At 39.1% G+C, this 25,476-nt stretch overlaps 1 protein-coding gene and 1 long non-coding RNA gene across 2 annotated transcripts in view; one reads left to right on the top strand and one right to left on the bottom strand.

The window, feature by feature from the left end:
• The window catches only part of FKTN (fukutin), a 32,961-nt gene extending 24,414 nt beyond the window's left edge, over positions 1-8,547 (top strand). Inside the window, exons 9-10 of the mRNA XM_081941877.1 lie at positions 5,345-5,475; positions 7,108-8,547. Of these exons, the coding sequence (XP_081798003.1) occupies positions 5,345-5,475; positions 7,108-7,321 (345 nt within the window). The 3' untranslated portion in view covers positions 7,322-8,547. The remainder of the gene's footprint in view (positions 1-5,344; positions 5,476-7,107) is intronic.
• Positions 1-25,476, bottom strand: part of LOC309387537 — a 482,764-nt gene that overhangs the window by 280,106 nt on the left and 177,182 nt on the right. The window lies entirely within an intron of this gene.

The raw sequence follows: 25,476 nt of genomic DNA, 5'->3' as shown, positions 1-25,476 counted from the left end.
TGAATCATTTTAATATAATTATCTTCCTTAATTGTTGAGCATTTCCCTGTCAGCCAAATTCCTAGATATTTTACTTTTTTTACTATTTGCATTCCCATGTTTTCCTCTAATTCTTGCTCTTGTTTTTTGGTGAAATTCTTCGTAATGATCTTTGTTTTGTTCTTATTAATTTTAAGTCCCGCTATCTTACCAAATTCCTCTATTTTTTGAATTAATTTAATTCCTGATTTTAATGGATCCTCTAATATGAATACCATATCATCTGCAAATGCCTGTGTTTTATATTCCTCTTTTTAATTTTTAATCCCTTTATTTCTTGATTGTTTCTAATTTCTGTTAATAGAACTTTCAGTGTTAGTATAAATAATAAAGGTGATAATGGACAACCCTGTCTCACCCTTTTCCATATTTTAAATTCTTCTGTAGTGTCACTATTTATTATTACCTTTGCTGTCTGAGCCGAATAAATTGATTCTATCATTTTTATAATTTTTTCTCCAAATCTCATCATTTTTAACTGTGTGATAATGAAATGCCAATTCAAGTTATCAAAGGCCTTTTGGGCATCTAAAAAGACCAGTGCAACTTGTTTTCCCGGATTCTCTTCATAATATTCTAGTGTATTTATAATTATCCTCATATTGTTTTTTATAGTAATCTTTATTGGTTTTACATTTTCTTTTTAATAAAACATACAAATACAGCTTTAAACATACAACCCCCCCCCCCTTCCCGGTGACAGTCGTTCACAGCCCAAGATTCTTTTCTTCCTCATTTTTTAGTTTCTAACCAGCATCTTCTTGTTACAAAGTTCAGGGATCTATTACAATACTCATGTTCACTTTTAGTACCCATTGTTAACTTTTAGTAACCCATTGCTATTTAACTTTTCCAGTTTTAAGTCCCTATTGTTCTCTTTGTCGCCCACATATACCATAAGCTCATATTGTTTTTTTAACTGGTGTTTTGATAAGAAGCCGTTTTGGTCTGTGTGAATGATTTCATTTAATATTTTTTAAATTCGCTCTGCCATTATTGATGTAAAGATTTTATAATCTGCGTTTAGTGAAGAGATTGGTCTGTAATTTTTTATTTGTTGATGGTCCGAATCCTCTTTGGGTATCAATGTTATATATGCTTCCCTCCATGATTTTGGTAGCTTCGCTTCTGTAAGTGCTTCATTAAATAAATCTAGAATCACTGTTTCTGTCTGCTCTTGCGTGGCTTTATAAAATTCTACAGATATACCGTTTGGGCCTGGTGTTTTATTATTTTTTTGTCTCTTCAATGCTTCCTTTAATTCTATCACTGTGATTTTTTGGTTTAGCATTTCTCTTTTCTCTTCCTCAATTTCATGTAGATTCTTTTTATTTAAATATTGTTCGATATTGTCTTGTAATATATTTTCTTTGCTGTATAGTTTCTCAAAAAATTTCTGTACTATATATTTTTTCCCCTCTTTCCAGTATTGTATGTTTCCCCTTCATCTTGTTGGTGATGTATTTTTCTTTTTTCTTTTTCTGTTTTCAATTTGTGTGCTAACCATCTTCCCAGTTTATTCGCATTTTCAAAATAGTTTTGTTTTGCAAATTTGATTTTTTGAGCCATCTCTTCTTGTGTCATCAAATTTAATTTGTGTTTTGTTCGTTCTTTTTTCTCCTTTATTTTTGCTTCTTGTGGATTTTTTTGCAGGTCCATTTCCAATTTTTTAAGTTCTTTCTAATGTTTCTTGTTTTTGTCTCTTTTCCTTGTTTTTCCTTGCCAAATATGCTATTGTCAACTCTCTTGTAAAAGCTTTTGTGGTGTCCCATGGGTTTTGTAATGATGTTTCTTCTTTTTTATTTACTTTATAGAAAAGTTTCAATTCCCTTTCTATCATTTTTACATGTTCTTTATCTTCCAGTATTCTTTGATTCATTGTCCATCTCCTTTTCTTTTTTGGTCCTTTCCATGTTATTTTTATTGGATTGCGATCTGCCTATCATTATTTCAATCTCTTCTGTATCTCTTCTCAATTCTTGGGTTGACCAAATCATATCTATCCTTGACCATGATTTGTGGGGATTTGAATGATATGTAAATTGTTTGTTTCCTATGTTCCTTTCTCTCCATACATTTTTCAGGTTCAGTTCCTGCACCATTTTGAAAAAGGTAAATGGTAGCATTCTTTTTTTTCTTATTTCTTTTGTTACTCTTGTAGTCATCGTTGATATCTGTTATAGCATTGAAGTCGCCAATTAGACATATATCCTCATATTCTATTTCTGTTATTTTTTGGTGTATCTTCTTGTAAAAGTCTTTTTGATTTTATTTGGGATGTATATTGCTGTGAGGAGAATTTTTCTTTGTTCTGTTTTTATTTCTATCATTAAAATCCTCCCCTCTTCATCTGCATTTTTTTTTTTTGCATTTATCCATTCTTTAATGTATATTGCAATTCCTCTTATTTTGTGCTAATGTTGTAAATAATTTTCCTAACTTTGGATATTCTAGTAGCTTGTTATATTGGCTTTTGATATGTACCTCTTGAAGGCATACTATGTCCATATTTTTGTAATCTAGTCAGAGTTTGCTTTCTCTTTTCCAGTGAGTTTAATCCATTTATATTTAGTGAGAGTAACTTAATTTCTTGTTCCATTGTGTTATTTGTGTGCCGCCCTTAGTTTCCTTGGGTTTCTTGTCTCTATTTCTATCCTACTACCTTCTTGTTCTATTTGTTGTCTTTCCTGTGTTCTTCTTTCTTCTCTTTATCCCTCCCTGTTTTCAACTGACTGTTCTTCTTGGCTTCTACTCTCTGGTTCCTCTCTACTCTGTTGTTCTTCCTCTGCGGTGAAGTGATGTTCAAAGAACTCATGCGCTTTCTCGACTGTGTCTATTTTATATCTTTTATCTTGCCAGGTAATCATCACTCCCTCTGGTGTTAGCCATCTGAACATTACATTGTACCTTATTAATTGTTGTGTAAGGAATTGATATTGCCTTCTTTGGTCTCTCACTATTTTTGGGATTTGTCTCAGAATTTGTATCTCTCTTCCTTTATATGTTATTTGTTCTTCTCTCACTTTCTTATATACTTCATCTCTTACTGATTTTCTAGTAAAGCATACGTGGATTTCGTTTGAGAGCCTGTGTCTCCTGGCGTAATTTGTGTGGATTCGGTACATCTCGTCTATGTCCCTTCTTGTTTCTTGGTTTGTTTTTTTTTTTTGGTAATATGTTTGCAACAATCTCTGTAATTATTTCCCCTAAATCCTCCTCTTTTTCTTCTACTATATTTTGAAAGCGCAGAAAGAAGCCAGCTTTTTCTAATTCCAAAAATGCTATTTTCCCCCTAATTATCTGTTTAGTGTAGTCAGCTTCTCATCTACCACCTCTATTCTCTTCTCCGTTTTTTCTACCTTTGTTTCTATTTTTTGAATTCTTTGTTCATTTTTTGTTATTTCAGTTTGTATTTTCCCTGTTCTATCATCTGTTCTTCTAATCTCACTCTTCATTTCTCCCATTTCTAGTTTAATTTCTTCATGATTTCTCCTAGTTTCTTCGTGATTTTTTGTAATTGTTTCTTGTGTTTTCAGCATTGTTTCTTGTATCATTGCTAATGGATCTTGCATACACTGAAGGTTCGTTGTTGAGCTCGCTTTCTCTAGACCCAGCATGCTCTCAATTGTGCGCTGGTTTGAGAGTGAAGATGTTGCTGATGCTGGATTGGATACTGCATTCCTATTCATTTTACTAATTGTTGTTGTACTTGTCATTTTTTATTTTAATTTCCTTACAATTTCCCCCCACAATAACATATACTTCTCTCTGCCCACTACTTGTTTCCACGCTCTTATACCAGCCCCTTCAGTCTTTAAACTTTCCCTCTTCCATGCACATTTCAATTCAATTCAATATCATTCAATCCTACAATCTAACAACTTAATTTCTATATATTCAGGTTAGTATGCAAATCAATCCACACAATATTAATGCAATATTGAATATATTTAACCTAACATGTTCTTAATTTGATTTAGTATACAATCTTATATCGTCTCTTTAATAATTACAAACTAACACCCCCCCTTCAACACTATATTACTTTTTTTAAAACTATTCTCTAGGTATACAATATGTTTAGGCTAATAAATCCTTAATTTTAATTCTTATATAATATTATGTCCTCTATTTATAACATTGATAATATCAAAATATCACTGATAGTTCATCTATCCTCTACACTCTCTCTTCCAATTATAATATGGTTCAATACCATTTAACAATATTTTATCTACCACAGTTCAGTTTTCTTTCAATGTTCTCCTTCAATTTTTTAAATCCGATTTCAGAGATCACAAAAAAAGAGTTTTTTTCCCTTCAGATTGGATCAGCAGGCTTATTCTGTATACTGTTATTTCTTATTTCTTTCTCCACTAGATGGTGGTGTTAATCTTCTTTCGTATAGCCTTTTTCTTTTCCTCCTCAGAAGTCCGATGATGTTTGTTTCTCTATATCCCACTTTCTCTTGAGTATTCCAAAATAGTTCTCTCCTCTTCTTCACAATTGTCACTCTTTTGTCTGGCTCCAATGTCTGTATATTGTCCAAATCGCTCCAACAATCCTCTCCTCCCCTCCTTGTTGCATTCTGTTCTCAAGTCACTCCAAATCTTCTATTGCTACAGGAAATCGCTTGTTTCTTCTCCTCTTATAGCTGCTAATATTAAGCTGTATCCAGCTAGCTTCAAAGCTTTGAAATTCTAGCTCAATGAGTCTTTAGTAGAGTTTATACCTTTTTAGTTGTTTGAAATATTCTCACCAATGCTGCTGTGTTGCTATTTTCTCTCCCTCATGTGTGGCAGTCACCACCCAAAATCGGCCATGGACGCCGATTTCTTCTCCGGTGATTTCAAGGGGTTTTCCCTTGTCCGATAGGGAAGTTGCTTGCTTCCTCCTTCGGCGCCCGGGCTCCCCCTCTCTCCTGTTGATCCCTCCAGGTTCAACTTGTCCTTTTTCAGGATCTTCACCACAGAAACTCGAGCAAAGCTAGTAGAGCTACTATTTCTTCGCTCTCATGGAAGTGACGTTACCGCAGGAAGTCTCCTGACTATATTTCCTGGGGAGTTGAAAGGGTCATATACATTACATTCAACTGCTTTTTATTAATTCTTAAGACATTTTTATCTTCAAAATACTGCTCGGAAATATTCAGATTTCAGAGTTAAAGGCGAAAGATTTATACGGTCTGAAGAAAAACCAGAGTTAAGAATTACAGGGTTGGAAGGGAAGGAAGCGTTAATTTTGATGCATGCCCATTTTACTATCTTTGTCTTGACTTCTCCCCCCCCCTCCGTTTTCTTTATAGGTTGAAGATAGTTTAGAGCTCTCCTTCCAGGGAGGAGAAGGTGAAGTGAAGCTTGATATTTTTTTCTTCCATGAAGAAGATGACCACATGTGGAATGGAGGAACCCAGGCCAAATCGGGCAAAAAATTTAAGTATGACTCAGAGTTGGTATTTATGGAGGGGAAATCTTACTTATCAAACAACTATCTGTTTCCATAGCTTACTACCCAACAAATTGCTTCCACTCTGATGGGTTTTAAGGTTTTGGGAGAACGCTGACCTGATTATTAAAAAAAAAAATAATCAGGAAGTTTCTCAAGAGGCAAGATCAGTAATCGAGAACAAAATTCTTTGAAAGATAAAGTTGAGCTGTTGGCTTGAGCTTAACATTTCGTTACAATTCGAGGAGATATGACCCGTGTGTTTTGAGGTGTTTTGAGTCAATTCAAAATGCACTGGCAATGTCTCCTCAAATGGGAACAAAACGTTTGCAACCAAATTGCCAAGCTCGGAGCTCAAACCAATAGCCTAGCTATCAACCCAATATTCAAAACACATTCGACCAGATAAAGCTGACTCACACTTATCAGTCTGCCTTTGCAGTTATTTAGCGCCTTCACAGTGTCTCCTTCTGCAGGTATTTTGCAAAACCTCTTACAACATATTAAAGTTCCATTTTATTCAAATGCTGACATTTATCTCTGCAAGATTCCAACTGGCTTTGCACCAGCTTTTTGGAATGGGCCCCACTAACCCACTATCTGGAATCAAGAGGAATGTTGAATAGCAATGAGTGCTTGTTAATAATTCTTACCCTTTGCATACGAAAGTTCATCTGCTTCTGAACCGTTTTTTTAACAATAAAGCTTAACGTTTTTCTGTATTACTTTGGACATTTCATATTATCATCAGTCTTATCTACGACTAATGTTATTGTTTAACTATCAGTTGTGTTTGTTGCTTAGTTGTTTGTTCTTTGTTGTATCAGTAAGTGTTGCTGGGTCAATTTTACTGTGTTAGAATAGGGAATATTTTTTGAATGATTGTAATCCACTCTGTGAGTAACTAAACTGGAGGGAAATAAGTTATCTGAGTAAATTAAGTTGAGGAAATGGGGGAAAAAAAGCCAGTCATTTAACCAGAAAGTTGTTGGGACTAAGTTTGATTTCCTCTATAGAGATGACATTGTGGGAAAAATAGATGTTCTTTGGATGGGTGGAATTTCTGGGGCATCATGTTAGTTGTTCTTCCTTTGGCTAAAGATGTAATTGATTGTATCTTGATTCACGTTTGATCATTAGTGAAGAATTTTGTTTCTGTGGTTAATCAATTCCGTATGCAAAGCAGATATTTGGACAATTTTGTAAAAAAAATTAATTTAAAAACACTTTCAGGAGGAGAGCAGGTTAAAAAAATAGGTGCCCTGAAATTCAAATGTTTATGTTTATTAACAACATAAATGTCTCTAATTCTCATGATTATGCACTTCAAAATGCCTGCTTAAAGGTTAAAAAGGAGAAGAATTTACTTCCTTGGGACTTGGAGAGTTTGAAGATCGCATTTCGATACTGTAAATAGCTCTGATCTGTCATTATAATTCAGCAGAATTAAAATAAATTGTTCAACAACTTTCTGTAATAATTTAATATAATAATATATCACCTGCAGAAGCTAAGTTTGCATACTACTTATATCCAGTCTGCCACACAATAATCTAAGAACATACCTGCTTCTCATTGGTAGCATTTTGCCTACTCCATCTTATCTGTTCTACCTTCTTGCAGGTACTTCTTTCCCAAATTTACCCTGTGCTGGACTGAGTTTCTAGAACTTAAGGTACATGTACCATGTGAAACCCTCCACTATATTGAAGCCAATTATGGGAAAGACTGGAAGGTTCCTGTCAAAGTGTGGGATTGGAAAAAATCACCCCCCAATGTCCAGCCTAATGGAATCTGGCCCATCAATGAATGGGAAGAAGTAATTCAGCTCTACTGATTTATCTGTAAGATGCTGGCATCAGAAGAACATTTGTTGCATCATGTCTCAGAAATCATCAGCATTGGGATGCTTCATGGATTTGCCACTGTTTTAATGGTACTATACATGTGAAAATTGGTGCACTGCATCATGGCTGGGTGTGAATTTGAATTTGAAGGAGCTGCTGTAGCAGAATCTATGAAATGTCAGCCTCGGGAGACACAAAGCCAAGAGTCACCTGAGGCTGATCAAACAGCCGCCACCTGAATAGCTGAGGTAATCAGACAGTGGTGAGAGCAGAAAACAAAGTACAGACTTAAGTGAGATTCCTTGTCAAGCAAGGGAGTAAATATCTTGATTAAAGGCAGCTGGCTGCGGCCTGATTACAAGGTAACCCATGATCCCTCATTGGAATCAACTGTCTGATCTCCAGCTTTTGTGTGATGTTTGTATGAAATTCTGCTCCTGAAATTCTGACTTCTGGATTGGCTGACAACCTGGCTCTTGGAATTTTGGACTGGAGTTTGACTATTCTTCTGTCTGCTCCTATTCAAGAAAACCTATTCAGGCAAGCTTCTTTCAGAGGCTCTATTTCTGTTTGCATTCCTTGTCTGCTGTTATCTACTCGACTTTGAGTAAACTGCTAATTTCCATATAGCAACTGTGTATTGTGAGTGTATAATTGAAACCAGAAGCAGGACACACTGCTTCAGTAGTTTATATAGCTGAGGATGGAAGAATTCAAAAAAACATTTTGTGTATATGTATGCTTGTATGTATATATGAAAATGAACAGTAGTGGTTATTTGGATGTTGTGTTATGGCAAACATGCTTACAGCAAGGAAGCAACAATATAAAAACTGGGCAAAGAAGATATCCTGGCAGATCATTATAAAAGAAACTGTCAAAAGGGGGCAAATCATATAGGTAACCCTCACTGACTGTCCATAGTTGGTGGTCATTAAACATGATGGTAAATGTCCATGCCAACTTACAACATCAATTCTGGCTGCAGTAATTAAATGAATCGTGCCTGCTTGTTACGCATGACATCACGTGACTGCAATTTTCAGCTTCCTGCCGGCATACCCATTGAAGTTGCTTGTTGCAATGTTTGTGCTAGAGGGTGTCTTTGGATTTTCATCATTGTATAGTTTAAATTAATGATAATGACCTGCTAATTAAGGAGATTGAAATTTTAAAAAAGTATCCAGCAAATGAATTGTTAAATGAAACAACTAAACCTGTGAAAGAGTTTTCATTGTACATAATATTTATATGTGACATACTACTTCCTAAGGGCAGTTCTAGCTACAGGTAGTCCTCGACCTATGACCATTTGTTCACCAACCATTGGAAATTACGATGGTGCTGAACAAAGAGCAACCCTCAGCAGTCCATCCACACTTACAACAGGCTGCAGAGATGCTGCAACTTCTCTCATTTGCCTATTGTATCTCTCCCCCCCCCCCAATCTACGCTCTTAAACATCTAAGGAATTATCACAGTATGGCATGAAGTAGCCACCCGTCACAAGGCAGAGCACACAGCGGGGGCAAAAGCCACAAACATCCAAACCCCCAAGAGAGTCCAAAAGAGCAAAACAGCCCCTTCCCTATGAAGCTCCTCTGCAAAGATTTCCAGGGGTGACGTCACGGTGGTGTGGAACAAAGGAAAAGTGCTCTGTTCCCTTTGCCCAATTTTTCATGTTTGGAGGCCTATAAAGGTGAAGTTGATCCTGGAGGTACTAACGGCATAGAGGGGAAACTCCGGAGGTAACGTGGAGAGAAGGGATCTCCCGTTACGGTAAGAGGAACCCCTCAAAACTGGCGCAAAAGAGATCGGTTTTTATGGCAGATCTGGAGGCCTGACGGCCTGACTGATCAAATGGTGTAGGAAGAAAAAAGGGCAGCATAAAGTATCGGCAGAGATTGGTGGAAATTGGGGGACTTGACTCCTGAATTTATGCAACCTGCAAACTACATCTGCGGATAAAATGAGTCTCAAAGGCGAGGGGGAAGTGCCCCCCCCAAAGCAGCGGCGATTTAGCAGTGGGAGCGGAGGTTTGGGAAGGCGGATATTGACACTGTCAGACCAAGAGGAAAGGAGTGTGAGAAAGCCATGAACTGATGCTTACTAAAATTCTTAAGGACAGATTAGACATTTGGATTGGGACTGTGTTGATTCTTAGTGGTTTGGAAAATATAGAAGTTTTACAAGAAGACTAATAGCAACGGTGAAGTGGAGAAGTGACAGTGTGCTAAATAGGCGGAAGATGAAGAAGAGTGGCTGATGCAATAGCAAGACTGATGGACAAAGATGTACTTTTAAATATTGGTGGAGCTTACTGACTATAATCAGTATATCCTAGAAGAGACTACTTCACAACAGGGTTTGGACAATAGACCTTACCTATTGACAGTACAAAAATACAAACCAGATATAATTTCATGTTTATTCTGTATATATACCATTCACCTCCATATTTATATATGTATATACAGTATGTGTATATAAAAATTAGATCTAGAAGTGGAAATCTGATAGGGGAATAGTAGCTGATTTATGGTATTGTGGAAGAATCTTTTTAGAATTTTGAAAATGACAAGTAAAACGACAATTACGAAAACCAGAAAAAAACAACAATAAACCCAATACCGACAACAGCTTCCCCATCAGGACAATGCTCAATAGAAAGTATATTGGGCAGCGAGAAATCAGGCTCTATGTTGAGCCTGCAGAACATCAGTTGACGCTCCTCATGATCCAAGAAACGATGAAAACACAGGTGTTAAATAACGAAAAACCACGAGGAAATAAAGAGCGAGAGGTGAAAGGAGATATTCATAAACTGGATGATAAAATAGGAACGATACAAGAGGCTATAACTAGAAATGAGCAGAAAATACAGGTAGTGGAAGCCAAAACAGAACAAATGGAAAAGAAATTAGAAGTAACGGAACAGAAATTGATGGCAGCGAATAGAGATCTGTAAGAGGCAATGGTCCTCCTAGTAATGGAAAAATCAACTTTTCCTGAGATTCCAAAATGTGGAAAATAAGGAGGAAGATCTATTAAAGATCACGATAGAACTAATAGCTGACATCCTGCTGAAAAGTAAGAGATTCAAAATGATATAGACGGGATCTATAGAATTTACACCAATTATGCAAGACGACACAAACTGCCCAGGGAAGTCCACGTAAGGTTCTCAAGGAAAATAATAAGAGATGAAGTTTATAGGAGGACAAGGGATGAACCTTTGGTTTATAATGGGAAAGAAGCTCTAACCCTAAAGCAAGTCCCCAGAAGGGTTAGGGTACAAAGAAGACACTACCATTTTCTCTCCTCGCAACTGGTTAAGTATAAGGTGATGTTCAGATGGCTTATTCCAGAAGGCATGCTGATCACAGGGCAAGATAAGAAATTCAAAATTGATACTCTGGACAAAGTACAGGAATTCTACAAACATTACCTAGCTATAGACGAAGAACAAGACAGTAGAGAAGACATAGAAAGCAAGAGTCATGAAGAACAGCAACTAGAAGAGAAAGAGCCAGACCAAGACGTAAGAGAATGGACGGAAAGGGAACACCCTGAAAGAGAAGGTGCAAGAACAAGAGTGCAGAGAGAGACAAGAACAAATAGAGGACTGAGACTTACATATAAACAATAAGATGGAGGAAGAAATTAAGCTGTTATCAATTAACGTCAATGGAATGAACTCTCCAGCAAAAAGAAAACAAACATTGGCAAAACTTCAAAAACAGAATATGGACATTATTTGCTTCCAAGAGGTACACATTAAGAAGCAACATGGTAGTATTTTAGAACATCCTAAAATTGGGAAACTTCATTTGTCCCTGGCGCAGAAAGAGGGGTATAGCAGTATATATAAAAGAGTGGTTGAAACCGAAAAATATTTTTGCTGATGAAGAGGAAAGAATATTACTGATTGAAATAACAACAAATCAAAAACAAATGTTGCTTGCAGTAATTTAGGCACCAAACAATAACCAGAAGGAATTTTATCATCACACGAGAAAATAATAGCGACCGAAAATGGAAATATATGCTTAATAGGAGATTGTAATACTTTGGTGGACATCAAGAAACATTATACAAGCAATTTTAAAAAATAAGAAGAGAACACTGCCAAATACTTTTTTTCGAGATGATACAAGAGTTAAATTTACAGGACACATGGGGAAAATTAAACCCAAGGAAGAACCAATACACCTTTTTTTCAAATCCCCATAATTCTTGGTCAAGAATTGACATAGTGTGGATTAACCCAGAATTGAGAAGGGATATAGAAGAAATAGATACAATGATGGATATTTGGGCAGACCACAACCCTTAAAAGTGAGATGGAAGAGACAAAAACAGAGGAGATATACTTTAAACCAAAAGATTTTGAAAGAAAAAGAATATGTGCAAATGATGGAAAAAGAACTGAAATTATTTTTTAGAGAAAACAAGAAAACAAGCTTTACACTGTTGGAGTTTCTTTGTACCTAACTGTGAGGCTGCTTCATGCTCCACTGTAGAAATTGCCCAGGTGTTTTATGCTTCCTAGCGAGGTGCCTTTTGCTTGCTCCTAGGCCAGGCTGAGTGGTAGCTATAGCTCCTTTCCCTGGCCTTGCCGCACTCACTCGATGCTGTAGCACCCCCATAACTTGTGCATGGCCTGCACTGGACCTTCCAGGGATTCCCTCACCCTATAAGGCACCCTGCACTCACACTGTGTTAACACCCCATGCACCCATTTAACAGCTGCATCAGGGAGAACGGGGTGGGGGATAAGACTATATCGGGGAGAACAGGGTGGGGGATAAGACCATCTCAACGGCTGTTGCCACATGCGACTGTAAAGGCAGGCTCCACTTCAGTTGTATGTCCAGGACTACCTGTATTTGGAGCGCTCTTGTAAAATTCAATAGTGGGAATTGCCTTTGTGTATAGAAAATATGAGTATATTTTCCAGTGCTCAAAAATACATGATTTATATATAATATAAATAATATGTATTATTCGTAACATATAGGAAACTCAAGTAAGAATTAATAATATCTTTGACTAAAATAGTATTTAAAATACAAAGTATTATAAGGTAACTAACTTATTACAGATAAATCTAACTTATTGACAAATGTGTTTCTGTTTTGTACTAGATACAATCTACTTCTTTAACATCATTGAATCAAATCTGACCCTGATTATCATATGGGCAAATCTCTATTTTGACCAACCCCTAGTGGCAGTCTCAAAGTTTTGTATAGACTTCAGTTATCCCTGATCATTTCATCCATTGTTTTTACTTTCTTCAACTTCCTTCAACCTGCCATGGGCAGGCATTTTAGTTGTGTTTAAACCCGGTGAAATCAGTGGGAAGATCATCTCTAGATCAAACTTGGAAACTTTAAGAGTTGTGGAGTTCAACTCCCAGAATTCCTCAGCCAGCAATTCTGGGTGTTAAACTCTACAAGTCTTTAAAGTTGCCAACTTCGGAGACCCTTGCTCAGGGGTAGGCTTCAAAAATTTTAGCAATGGATTCTCTGTCTGGTTGCTAGGTGGGCGTGACCATGGTGGGCATGGGCTAGTTAGCCTCCTGCACCATGGCGAGGGGGGGTATTTTTACCCTCCCTGGTTCCGGAAGCTTTCCTTGAGTCTCCAGGAGGGCGAAAACAGCCTCCCCCAAGCTCCAGAGGCTCCCTGGAGGCTGGCAACAGGCCCATTTCCAGCCTTCCGAAGCCTCCAGGAGGCCTGTTTTTCGCCCTCCCCGAGCCTCCATGCGGCCGTGCACTTACCTGGCATCCAATTGTAAAGTGATATAGTTTTGGTGCAAAAAGAAAAGCAACCAGAAAAACAATTCATATATGCCCTAAAGGAACCCAAGCCACCTTGACTGCTCAGGAAACATTTGGTGTCTTGGAGGATAACATAAATGGAAATGTCACCTGTGGTGTAGCGAGATTGGCATGATAATTCATGCAGAATTATCATAAGATAAATTAAAAATAAAATTGCCAATACAGGTAGTCCTCGATTTATGACCATAATTAAGCTCAAAATTTATGTTGCTAATAGAAATGTGTTAAGTGAGTTTTGCCTCAATTTACGACTTTTCTGGCCACATTTGTTAAGTGAATCACTGCAGCTGTTAAATTAGTAACACCGTTGTTAAGTGAATCTGGCTTTCCCCATTGTCTTCGCTTGACAGGAGGTCACAAAGGGGGATGATCCCGGGTCCCTGCAGCTGTCATAAATATGAACTAGTTAACTTATCAAGCATCCGAATATAAATCACTGACACGGGGATGCTGCAATGGTCATAAATGTGAAAAATGGTCATAAGTCACTTTTTTCAGCTGTTGTAACTTTGAATGGTCACTAAATGAACTGTTGTAAGTCGAGGACTACCTGTATAGTAAACATGGTGTAATAACATTTGGAAAACATTTGGAAAACTTTTTCAAACCCTGATTGGCATATCCTGCTGCAGATGTTGAAAAGGTGCCAAAATGGGACTCTCCTTTGATGAGAGCTATAGCATTCAGGAGTTTATAAATTAAAGCAAAAACAGATAAGGAGCAGTGGTGGGTTGCAGGCGGTATGCCCTGGTACGGGCATACCTGAGCCTGCCCGGAGCACTGGGTACCATTCTGGTATGGTGCTCTAGAGGGCCCCCCACTCCCTCCCGTTCCTTACCTGTCCTTTAAGCCTTTGGCACTTCACCGCATACGCATGGTGCATACAGCGCCTCAGGGATACTCCGCCAAGCAGCTGGAGTGTCGCGGAGGCTTGCGGAGGCATCGCAGGCAGGTACAATGCATGAGCGCGCCGCACGTGTCCATGTGGCCGACGATGGGGCCGTTCCAACCATACTGGTTGGAACGGGATCCGGGACCCACCACTGATAAGGAGGCACGCCTATGAATATGAAAATACAAGTGTAAGTATAATCTTTATTGTCATTGTACTTAAATACAACAAAATTGGTTCAAGGAGTAGAACCCAAGGATTGGGGTTAAATATTTTTCCCCTCTCTATATTTCATCAACCATTGATTCTAAATGCAGGGACATTCAGCATTGCTAAAAGAAGGAACTTCTTCGTATAACACAATGAAATTGTCAATTTATATTATTTTAAAGTGGATTGGATAAATTTTTCAAGTATCTGGATATCAGGGACTAGTTCCAATGGCTGTAGGGTGCTTCACACATGATCACATACTTTAAATATCTGTTGTTGGAGAGCAGAAATGGGAGAAGCTGTTGTCTTTGGTTGGTTGTGAACTTTGCATGTGCATCTAGTTTGCCACTGTGCTGGGCTATTTGAGCACGTGAGCTGGAGCACGTGCGCGCACCAGAACCCCAAAACCCAGAATAGCAGCTGGATGTTGTGCATGCACGTGGCGGGCAGCTGATCTTCTGGGCTGCGTCGCATGCATGCCTGCTGGACAGCTAATAACCTTTGTGTTTATTTAGTCTTTTATTGGCTTTTTGTAAGATCTGGATTATTTTTGTAATTTATTTCATTTCACTAGTATGCTCAAAAAAATTAGCTCAACCACTCTCAACTGCACATCCTCTAAATGTGTTAGGGATTCCCAGAATGCTATAAAATTTTGTTGTCTACAAAAGACTAATCCAATAAAGTAGGAATTGTGAACCTATTATTTTCCAGATTTTGCTTGCTGAATTACAGTTTCTAGCTTTACAGCTGACATAACCACTGGAGTGGGATGCTGGAAAGTAACATTCAGAAAGACCACAAGGTCCTTAGCAATAGCAATGGCACTTAGATTTATATACCGCTTCATCGTGCTTTACAGCCCTCCAAGCGGTTTACAGAGTCAGCATATTGCCCCCAACAATCTGGATCCTTATTGTACTGACCTCGGAAGGATGGAAAGCTGAGTCAACCAGTCTTCTGCATTTTGATTATCTTGACCATGGGTCACATATTACGATGAAAACTAGTACAGTATCTGCAACCGTATTTTAAAGTCAATGGACCTCTCCTCTCCCCAGCACAAACACCTTAGCAGGGCTTCAGTTTTAATTCAGTTTGTGAGAAACAGAGCAGGTTTAGAATGTAGTTCTCATTCATTGCAAGGGATCTGAACAAGAGAAACATTCGGATTATTTTTTTCAATGAACTTGCTTCATTGGCACTAGAAACCCACCACTTGATTAAATCATCCTACCTGACCTTACACCCACTGAGAAAATGTTGCCTTGCTTGGCAAGAAATTGGACAGAGTGGAAAAATATGGATGCAACTGACAAGGGATAAAACTACCTTAAGATGCTATTCTGGAAAGCCAGAGGGAATTTCACACTACAATGACCACAATCTTTATCTTTTTGAAAATTCCTTCAATATAACTGGAATCATTGGTTGGTAAAGGTAAAGGTTCCCCTCGTACATATGTGCTAGTCGTTCCCAACTCTAGGGGGCGATGCTCATCTCCGTTTCAAAGCTGAAGAGCCAACGCTGTCCGAAGACATTTCCGTGGTCATGTGTCCGGCATGACTAAATGCCGAAGGCGCATGGAACGCTGTTACTTTCCCACCAAAGTGATCCTTATTTTTCTACTTGCATTTTTACATGCTTTTGAACTGCTAGGTTGGCAGAAGCTGGGACAAGTAATGGGAGCTCATTCCGTTAAGTGATGCTAGAGATTTGAACCGCCAAACTGCCGACCTTTCTGATCAACGAGCTTCAGCATCTTAGCCACTGAATCACCATGTCACTTCCTTGGTTGGTACCTGGTTGCAAACACTATAAAATCAAAACATTTGTCAAACATAGTAGCTCCCCCCCCCTCTGGTAATTAAACTGAAGAGTCCTTTTCCCAGGCATGTTCCTCCCCACCCTCCAGCACCCTCTTTCTGCTTCCATAATGATGCTTTAAGTGGCACTTGCCCCAACCCTATTAACTTCTTTCCCGCTCTCCTGCTTGCTTCAGAAACAGCCTTTCTCTCTTCCCTCTAAATTAGCTAATTAATGCGGCGTTTGGCCTTTCAAGCAGCCTGGGAAGTCAAGGTTGCTGAAGTGTCAGTGCCAGTGCCATCAAACTCCATTTGACTTTTGTAGCCACTCATCTCAAACCAACATTGCACCACATTTAGCGCGATCCTGTCCGTCAGAATCTCTTCTGTTCCTGGAGCAGTTTCTTGGGGGATGAAAAGCTTCCTTATTTCCTCCCTATTTCTTGAGCGGTTTCTTTGGGATGAAAAGCTTCCCTGTTTACATTTCTGATGCTTCTAATCAGCCTCAATTGTGTGCTTTGTTCCTGTGTTGGTAACGGCGTCCTCCAGCTGCCGGGTTCAGGGAGTCCTGAGCAAACATTGGAGACCGTCATAAAAGGGACTCCTAAAAACAAAAGTCCAATCTGCACTATTGCTTCCAAGGATTGCTCCCAGCAGGTTGGATGTCTGAGTCCACAGCAGATCAGATCTACAATGCCAGGTTTCCTGGGGAATTCCTTTTCCTTGCAGCCCAATTATTATTCTCTTTAGGGAATCTTTGAAAAGCATGAAAAGAAAAGCTTGCAGCCAGGCAGCTAATATTGTTGTTACCGAGCACATTTGTATAATTTTCACAGGACAGTATCCAATAATGTGGAATTGGTTGGTTTCTGCGATACAGTGAAGATGGTTGGGTTTCAGGTCAGTGTCAACTACTGTATTAAACAACCACGCAAAGAGATTTTCTCCAGGATGTTCTACCCCCAGTGTGATCCTTCAGCCTTGCTTGGTGCACCCATCACCACAATAGTCGAATCCATCCACCTTGCTGCTGGTCATCCTCTTCTCTTTCCTTCCACTGACATAGAAAGTGTAATAAAATGCAGCATGTTATATTCTCCATGACAAATATTTATTTGTTAATTCCCTAACCTAAAAAAAACCTGTATTCCGCCTATACCAAGGCCTTTCTCCACTAGCACCAATAAACAGGTTTTGGCAACATACCTTTTCTGCCATCTCATCCCAAACTCATAAGTAAATTACCTTAAGTTGTCCTTCACTGAACCAATGATAAAATAATCCCCCCCCCCCTACTCTATTAATCTGATATTATCCAGTAAAGGCAAATAGACTCACAGAAAGGGATAGAAACCAGCTTTGGGGATAGAAATTTAGCATGCCAAAATACAGAAGCTTTCTGTTGATCTGAGGCTAGGACAGTCTTAGAGAAGGATCTTAGGAGCAGTTCTTCCAGGCTCAAATTCTTACTCGGCCCTCTGGAAAAAGCTCTAAAGTTGGGAAAGGTGAAAGGAAAAAGGAAAAAACCTGCAGAAAGGGGAAAAAAATGAACAAGATACAATAAAGGAATCTAAAGCATTTGATAAAATAGAAATGGAATAAAAGACAACTACAAAAAGAAAAAGAGAAAAGAAGAAGTTTCATAATTCTTTCTTATAAGAGAGCCAGTTTGATTGACTTACAGTAAGGCACCAGGCTATAAACCAAAGGATAGAAATGTTAACTAAGGTAGAAAGGATGTCCATCTTGTATTCTGCACTTGTGTCATTGCGATGTGAACATTAGCAGCAGTCTTCAATATTTTGCTAGGCAACAGAAAGTTGCTAGACAGGTCGAGAAAGGGCATAAATATTAACACTCACCTTGATAGGTTGGTGGAGTACATATCTAACAGTATTCTTTATTCTTACAGTTTTTCCTCTTTTTGGGGGGCTGAAAGTGCATTTAATTACAAAAAAATATACATTGCTCTCATTCTTTCTTTTATCACACCCTCCTGTGTGATTTTTAAAAGTATTTCTTAAGGTATTTTAATGGCTACGCTAAGACTTAAAGATACCTTATTTGGGGGAAGTGACTCTTTCAAACTTCTTTCAATAGGCTTCCTTAATCTGTTAATACCTTAGCTTCTTTCTGCAAAATAAAAACAGCAGCACTGGGAGTGAATGGCTCTTTACCTCTTGTGGTCCTCCAACAAATCCCCAATTTACCTCCCTGTGGAGCCACTCACCTCCACCCTTAACATCCTTGTTAGTAAATAAATAGAAATTGTAGAATTCCATACAACTATAGTGCAAGGGACAGCAACCCGATTCTTTCAAAATATTTTAGGTTTTAACTCCCACCCTTCTAGTTTATTATACCCAACATTAATTTATGATTCAAAAATGTCCGAAGACCACCAGATTGGAGATTAGAGATTTCTCTGCAGGATAGATGTTTGAGACAGCCTTCAGATGGTATTTGCTCCCTTGTGAAGTTTTGTGAACTTTAAAGAAGAATTTAGGATTTTCTTCCAAGAAGTTACTTAAATTTGAATGACTGATTGAAACAATAGGCTGTAGCTGCAGGATTCTAGGCTTGTGTTCCCCTCTGTCTTGTCTCCCTCCCTCTGCTCAATAAACAGGCAGGTTAGTGCCTATATTACCTTGTGAGGTTCAGCTACAAGCAGATGATATGTGTTTATAGCAAAATTGGTGACGGCAGCCATGTGTGTGAATGGATAATGAGTTCCAGCGATAAGGCCTTTGGCTGCGTATTTTATTCCATGGAGATTCTTAACAAATAATCTTTCTGCAATGTGAGCTGCTCTTATCAAGCCTAGGCAGATTGTCTGAAATCCTTATCTCTCTGGACCAGTTAGTTGGATTGATCCCCCTTTTACAATGAATAAGGAATGAAGAGCCCAGCGCAAACCCATACTTTGCTCTCCTGAGCCCTCTTTCCTCCCACTCCATCTTCCCTTCCCGTCCCCTCTCCATCGCTTAGCAATTGCTACCATTGACTGAGAATCAGCCGAAACCCGGGGAGCCCCTCCCCCTCTGATTTCTCTTCTCAGCCGTAGGAAGGCAAGCCAAGGGCTACTCAAACATTTGCGCGGACAAGTTGTCCAGAAGGAATTAGGAGAAAGGAAGCAAGCAGCCCTATGAATGAGCCTAGATAGGACAAAAGACTTGTTTCAATGGAAGTCTGCAATGATCAGAAATTCAGAAATTCTCCAGATTCCCTTTAAGGCTGAAGAGGATTTGCTTTTTCACTGCGCGCTAAACGTAAGCTCCTTTTGTTCACGGATGCTGTTTGTCAAGATGCAGGTGTTTTGGTGAGGAAGTCACCGCAAGCAACTGCATTCAGGAAGCAAGAGAGGCCTCAAGTTGTTTGTTTGTTTTATTTTCTTCGGTTATTTTATTTTAACTCCCAGAATGAGGCATGGTTGCAATTTTCTGCTCTAGAAGCCAGAAGAGTTTGAGAGGCTTTGATCCTGAATTCTAGCACTTTCCAGTACTTGGGATTCAAAGACAAAAGATACACACACACACACACACACACATCTGCCCATCTCACACTTGGGACTCTGGACGGCACACCTAGTTAAGCAACCAATGTCATGAAAACAAAATCATGAAAACGTAACAAAAATAGGTACAAACTCTATCATAACCAAAAGGGGAGAGGGCGTTTTAAACTCACACTCAAAGCAATGATTTAATGAGTTCCCTGCATACATAGATGGATCCTCAGGCCAAATGCAACTTTTCTTAGGATCCCAAGGCAGCTGAAGCCACAAGATTCCAGGGAAAAAATGCTGCTGCTTTAAGCAGTTGCACACAAGTGTCAAACACTACAACATCCCGTTGTACTCCTCAACTTTAGTAAGTTGTAATTCAGGCTTTAGGTGTGAAACTCCACAAGGAGCCCTTGAGAAAAGCCTCTAACAATTGTTTATCGGAAGGAAAGCCAGATAAATTCAGATGCCAGTAGCAATAAGACCTTTCTAAACCTGTCTTCCGGGCTCATTTAAAACTGTCTTGTAATCTAATTTGCAACAAAAACGAAAAACAAATTGCCCTCCAGGATCAGCTTCTGTTCCTCAACTTAACAATTGACATTTCGTAAGCTCATCTATGTTGGGGCTGCAGTCTTCAGTGGATTAATTAATTAGGGTACCACTGTGGCTTGTTAGCTTTTGCTCGATGCTGCTGGTGTGCTTAACTGAATGAAAAAGTGGAACATCACCTCCCAAATCCATAAGATCTCATGGCTTCCTTCAATATTTTGTTTGTGAATTTTCTAGTTTATCATGACAGAGTACCTCCCTGTGAGCCAACCTTTGCACGGTGCAATACAAGTATCTGGATTATTATAGAATTTATCAATTAATCATGTATCAATGTATCAATTCAACCCACTCTTTCACATCCAAATTGAAAACCCTTCGGTCTCCACGGGACTGTCAGTGCTTGCTCTTTGAGGTTTCCTCGTACCAGTAACTAAGAGAGGAAATGAGGAGTTTATAGCAAACTGGAAATGGGGAAAAAACGCTCCTATTTCTGGCTGTTTACAATTGATCCTCTGAAGGGGGAATTGATGAATGAGTGTCTAGGCCAGGCACTGAAACTCTTCAAGCTGCTGTACCAGATGTCATAACAGATAGCTATTATGGTCACCTGCAGATTTCTTGCCAGATGAAGATTTGTTGTTTATTAGTTCCTAAGCAAACAAGCCATATGTTACCATTAGGTGGGTTAATGCTCGTATTCATTAATAACAAAAATATGGCTTGCAAGCTTTAAAGGCTGTGGACTATGATAAACAGAGTCATTCCTCAGAGGGGTGCCCAATGCACCGTTGCTATTGGAATGTAACAAAGAAAGCAATTCTTTCCAAACCTCCAGATAAGAATTGGAAAAGATGGTCTTTTACATCATTAAAGATCCAAAAGATCCCCTCCCTCAAATATTCTCTTTCTGGAGGTGAGGTCCACTCCCCCACACCAGGGGTGGGTCCTAGCCGGCGTTATTGCCAGTTCACTCATGTGTGTACTTCATGCACCCTCCTGGATGCGTGCTGCGTGCGCATGTGCAGTTAAATGGAAATTGTTCTGTGCATGCATAGAAGTCCAAAAATGATGGTGGTGGCGACTGGTTTGGGTGCGTGGCCGGTTCTGTGATCCACTGCCGGTTCTGTGACCCAGGCCGACATACCACTATTGGTTCGGCCGAACTGGGTGGAACTGGTAGGAACTCACCTTTGTCCCCAAGACACACTCCTTGGCCTGGATCCTTGACAGTGGCCGGCTATGTTTCAGGGTAGTTAACTGGGTGGAGAAGATCCCCACCTCCAGGCCTCCATCATTTTGGTTTTTACTTTTTCTATTTAATTCTTCTAATTTTAATTGTTTTTAGTAGCATTTTTAAAAACTTTTTATCATATTGTAAGCCACTTAGAGTCATTGTATCAGTGAGATGGATGGGATAGAAATTTGATAAATAAACAAATAGTCTTCATACTTCCACACCATTTGAAGGCTGTTCATCCCAAAGTGCATAGCTAGATGCCTATGGAGATTCTCAGTCATCCAGACCATGGTTGTCCCAAAGGTGCTTTTTTAAGAGGAAACTGGACTTTCTGGCTTTTCTCTGAAGACGTTTTGCTCCTCATCCAAAAAGCTTCTTCAGCTCTGGATAGCTTTGAACTAAATAGAGTCTTCAACAATTTTGGCCAGCTGTCTCTAACATAGTATATTAGGAGGGTGGGAGACTGAAGAATTTGAATGGAAAGGAAAATCCACTCAAATTTATCGATTTGGAAACTTCAAAATCTAATAGCCTATACCAGGTGTGTCCAGAGTTCCTAGAGTTGAAGTCCACAAGTCTTAAAGTTCCCAAGTTTGGACACACCTGGTATAGGCTATTAGATTTTGAAGTTTCCAAATCGATAAATTTGAGTGGATTTTCCTTTCCATTCAAATAAATAACATCATTATATTGTATAGGCCAGGGTGTCCAAACTTGGGAACTTTAAGACTTGTGGACTTCAACTCCTAGAATTCCCCAGCCAGCTGGCTGGGGAATTCTAGGAGTTGAAGTCCACAAGTCTTAAAGTTCCCAAGTTTGGACACCCTGGCCTATACAATATAATGATGTTATTTATTTAACAAATATATATATATAGCTGTGCATCTCACAAAAAGTGATTCTGGGCAGCGTACAAACAGAATGCGGTAACAATATCCCTCCCCCCATCACTATATAAAAACATCAAACATAAATAACAACAAAAATAAAGAATACAAATGTAAAAGTACCCCAAGATAACCAGAGAACAACCATCATTTAGCCTCATGTAACCATGCTGCAAGCTCACCATGACATCCCCAGGTGAACATTTTCAAGGTTTATTAGAAGGTTAACAGAAATGGGGTTAACATACATACATGTTACATACACGTTTTGCCTGTTCTCCAAGGAGCAGTGATGGACAAGTTGCTTGTCCAGTGAACCTGTGTGACAAATTAGCCTGAGAAAGGACGCTTGCTGTATGCAATCCATTTACTTAGCATTTCAGCTCATATTTCTTAACTCCCCAAATATGGCATTCAGCAAAATAATGGGGTGTTTTGTGTTTGTTTTACCAAAGTACTTACTGAAGTAAGTATTTCTGCACAGATTCTCCAAGACAGAGATAATTGCAATGGAAGATTGGAGTAGAAACTGTCCATAAGCACCCCAGTTGGGTGAGCATTTTGAAACCAAGCCATCCCATGGGCTGCAATAGATGTGCTTCTTGGCCAGGCATGCATGTCCGTTCCTTGTGTTGTTGTTTTTTGTGGAGTGTGGGAACAGTACCTCTTGTCTGCTGACACACATAGGTTGAGAATTTATGGTGAGAAAAATAGCTACTGTACAAATCAATCTTTTCTTTATCGGCAAGGGTTTTGTGTCTGCAACTGAATCGGAGGTAGGAGGGAGGGCAGGTGGTAAAAGGCTGCCTGGAGCTTTTCCGAAAAGGCAGCATACACTTTCCAACTGCATTTATTTAAGGGCAAAAGGAAGGGTTTCTCTTTCATGTTTTAGTTGCTGGGATTTAGCAAAAGGACAAGTGCTTTTACTGCAGGGTATTGTTCATCCGTTGTCTCCTTAGTGAGTAGCATTCTAGTTTTATATATGTCTTTTTAAATAAACACCTCTTGCCAGGAAGAGATAAAAGATTTTATCAGCGCATCTGTGACTTTGGAAACCTCACCCCCTCCCCCCACACACACACACATTGGACTTTTGTCTAATAGAAACTTCTCCTTCTCCTTTCCTTCTTCTTTCTCCTCCTCCTTGGTTAGTTTGTATTCTCAAAATGCATATCTTTACAGGCGTGAATGGCCAAATGTGTGTCTTCACCAATCCACCCTCTTTCCCCCGGACACATATTACATTGGGCTTTAAAACAGTTTCTTAAGATACAAATGAAGGCAAGTGAATCCTAGTCATAGTCTAAAAACCAATATGTTACAGCAGTGTTTCTCTGCTTCAATAGCTTTAAGTTGTGTGGACTTCAACTCCCAGAATTCCCCAGCTAGCACTGAGTTGAAAATTGTGGGAGTTGAAGCCCATATATACTGTCTTTAAAGTTGCTTAGGTTGGAAAAGAGTGCGTTAGAGAATAACCAATGTTTTAACAATTAATGGGGGAAAGATTCCCAGGATTTGGGGGGGGGGGAGTCAGATCTATAAAGATGTAGGAAGAGTCCCTTTTTTCAACCCAAGTAAAAGTATAACTGAATTAATACAGAGATTCTCACTGTGTTAAGCCAATGCCAGCGGGCGACACCTAGGAGTAGGTCCTTCTCTGTGATGGGCCCAACCCTCTGGAATGACCTCCCCCCCGACATCCGAACTACCACCGACCTCCGTTCCTTCCGTCAAAAATTAAAGACTCACCTGTTTCAATCAGCTGGCCTGGCACTCTCTTAGTTTTGCCTCCCGGGGATATATTTTAATTGGGTTTGGGTATTTTAATTGGGGATGTTTTTGAGGGTTTCTATAGTATATTTATTTCTTGTACAGTCTTATCTCCTCCATCCAAATGGTTAGTATTTAATTGTTTTATATTATTGTATTTTATCTGCATTTTATCTGACTGTACACCGCCCCGAGTCCCTTTTTGGGAGAGGGTGTGGTTTAGAAATCCAAGAAATAAAATAAATAAAAAATCATTTGGTAATGTGTTGTGGTTATAGGTAGTGCTCCACTTACAATCATTGGCTTAATGACTATTTGAAGTTGCAATCTCATTGAAAAAGGTGATGTACAACCGGTCCTTGCACATACAATCATCACAGCAGCCCCATGGTCACAATGATCAAAATTGAGGTACTTGGCAACTGGCAGGTTGCAGTGTCCAGAGGTCATGTGATGGTCACGCTTTGCAACCTTCCCAGCCAGCTCCTGACAAGCAAAATAAATGGGGAAAGCCAGATTCACTTAATGACTAATATGATTAACTTAAAATCTGTGGCAGAAAAATGTCATAAAATTAGGCACTTAAATCACTTAAAGGGCCTTGCTTTGCAATAGAAATCTTAATCCCAATTGCGATTGTAAATCAAAAATTCCCTGTACTCAAAAGAAAACAGACTAATTAGATTGTTCTGTTTTGCCCATTTTATTCCCAATACTGCCCAATTTGGCTGGATAGGTTTATAAAGCACTGATTGAGGTACAGCTACTTCCTGTTTTAAATTTCTAAGAATGCCATGGGAGTTATGTGGATGCTGCTGCTTAGTTTGACACAATGATGACTGCCTTGGTTAATTCCCCTCCATTTCTCCACTGTATCCTCAGAGATGCTGGAAGAAGAAGGTTTGCTGGATAGAGAGACAAGCAAAACTAGGGTGGCCTTATCTCGTAATCCAGAAATTCAGGAAAAATAGAAAGTGCTACAGGACAATCCCAATGTAGCTCTTTCTGACTGTCGAAAAGACTATAGAATGGAACACAGAACCTTTTCTTAAAGCTGATTTTTGAATAAGGTCCATTTTGTCTTTCATTAATCATGGACACATGACCATTGTTTCTCTTCTGTAGATTTTGAGGCTTCCTTGCATGGGCTTCTCTGTGAGTAATACATGATCGGGTCTTTATACGCTCAGAATCCTCTTTGCAAGATCAGCATTTTGAAAAGTGTGTATGTATGTGTGTGTGTGTGTGTGTGTGTGTGAAATGGGAGACATCTCATTCCCATCCGTGCCCACTGCCAGATCTCAACTACCCAACCTGAACCCAAAACATGAAATAGGGGCGAGACTTTTACCCCTGGATGGTTAGTGTGTTACGAAGCCAGAGGAACAGCCTTGAAATATCCAGGTAAGATGGCAGACAAAGAGGATAAAGTAATTTT

Source organism: Natrix helvetica (genome assembly GCF_964273705.1).
Source record: "Natrix helvetica genome assembly, chromosome: 2".
In the NCBI taxonomy this organism is placed as follows: Eukaryota; Metazoa; Chordata; class Lepidosauria; order Squamata; family Natricidae; genus Natrix; species Natrix helvetica.
The sequence above is the reverse complement of the archived record's forward strand: the minus strand, read 5'-3'. Positions and strand labels throughout refer to the sequence as shown.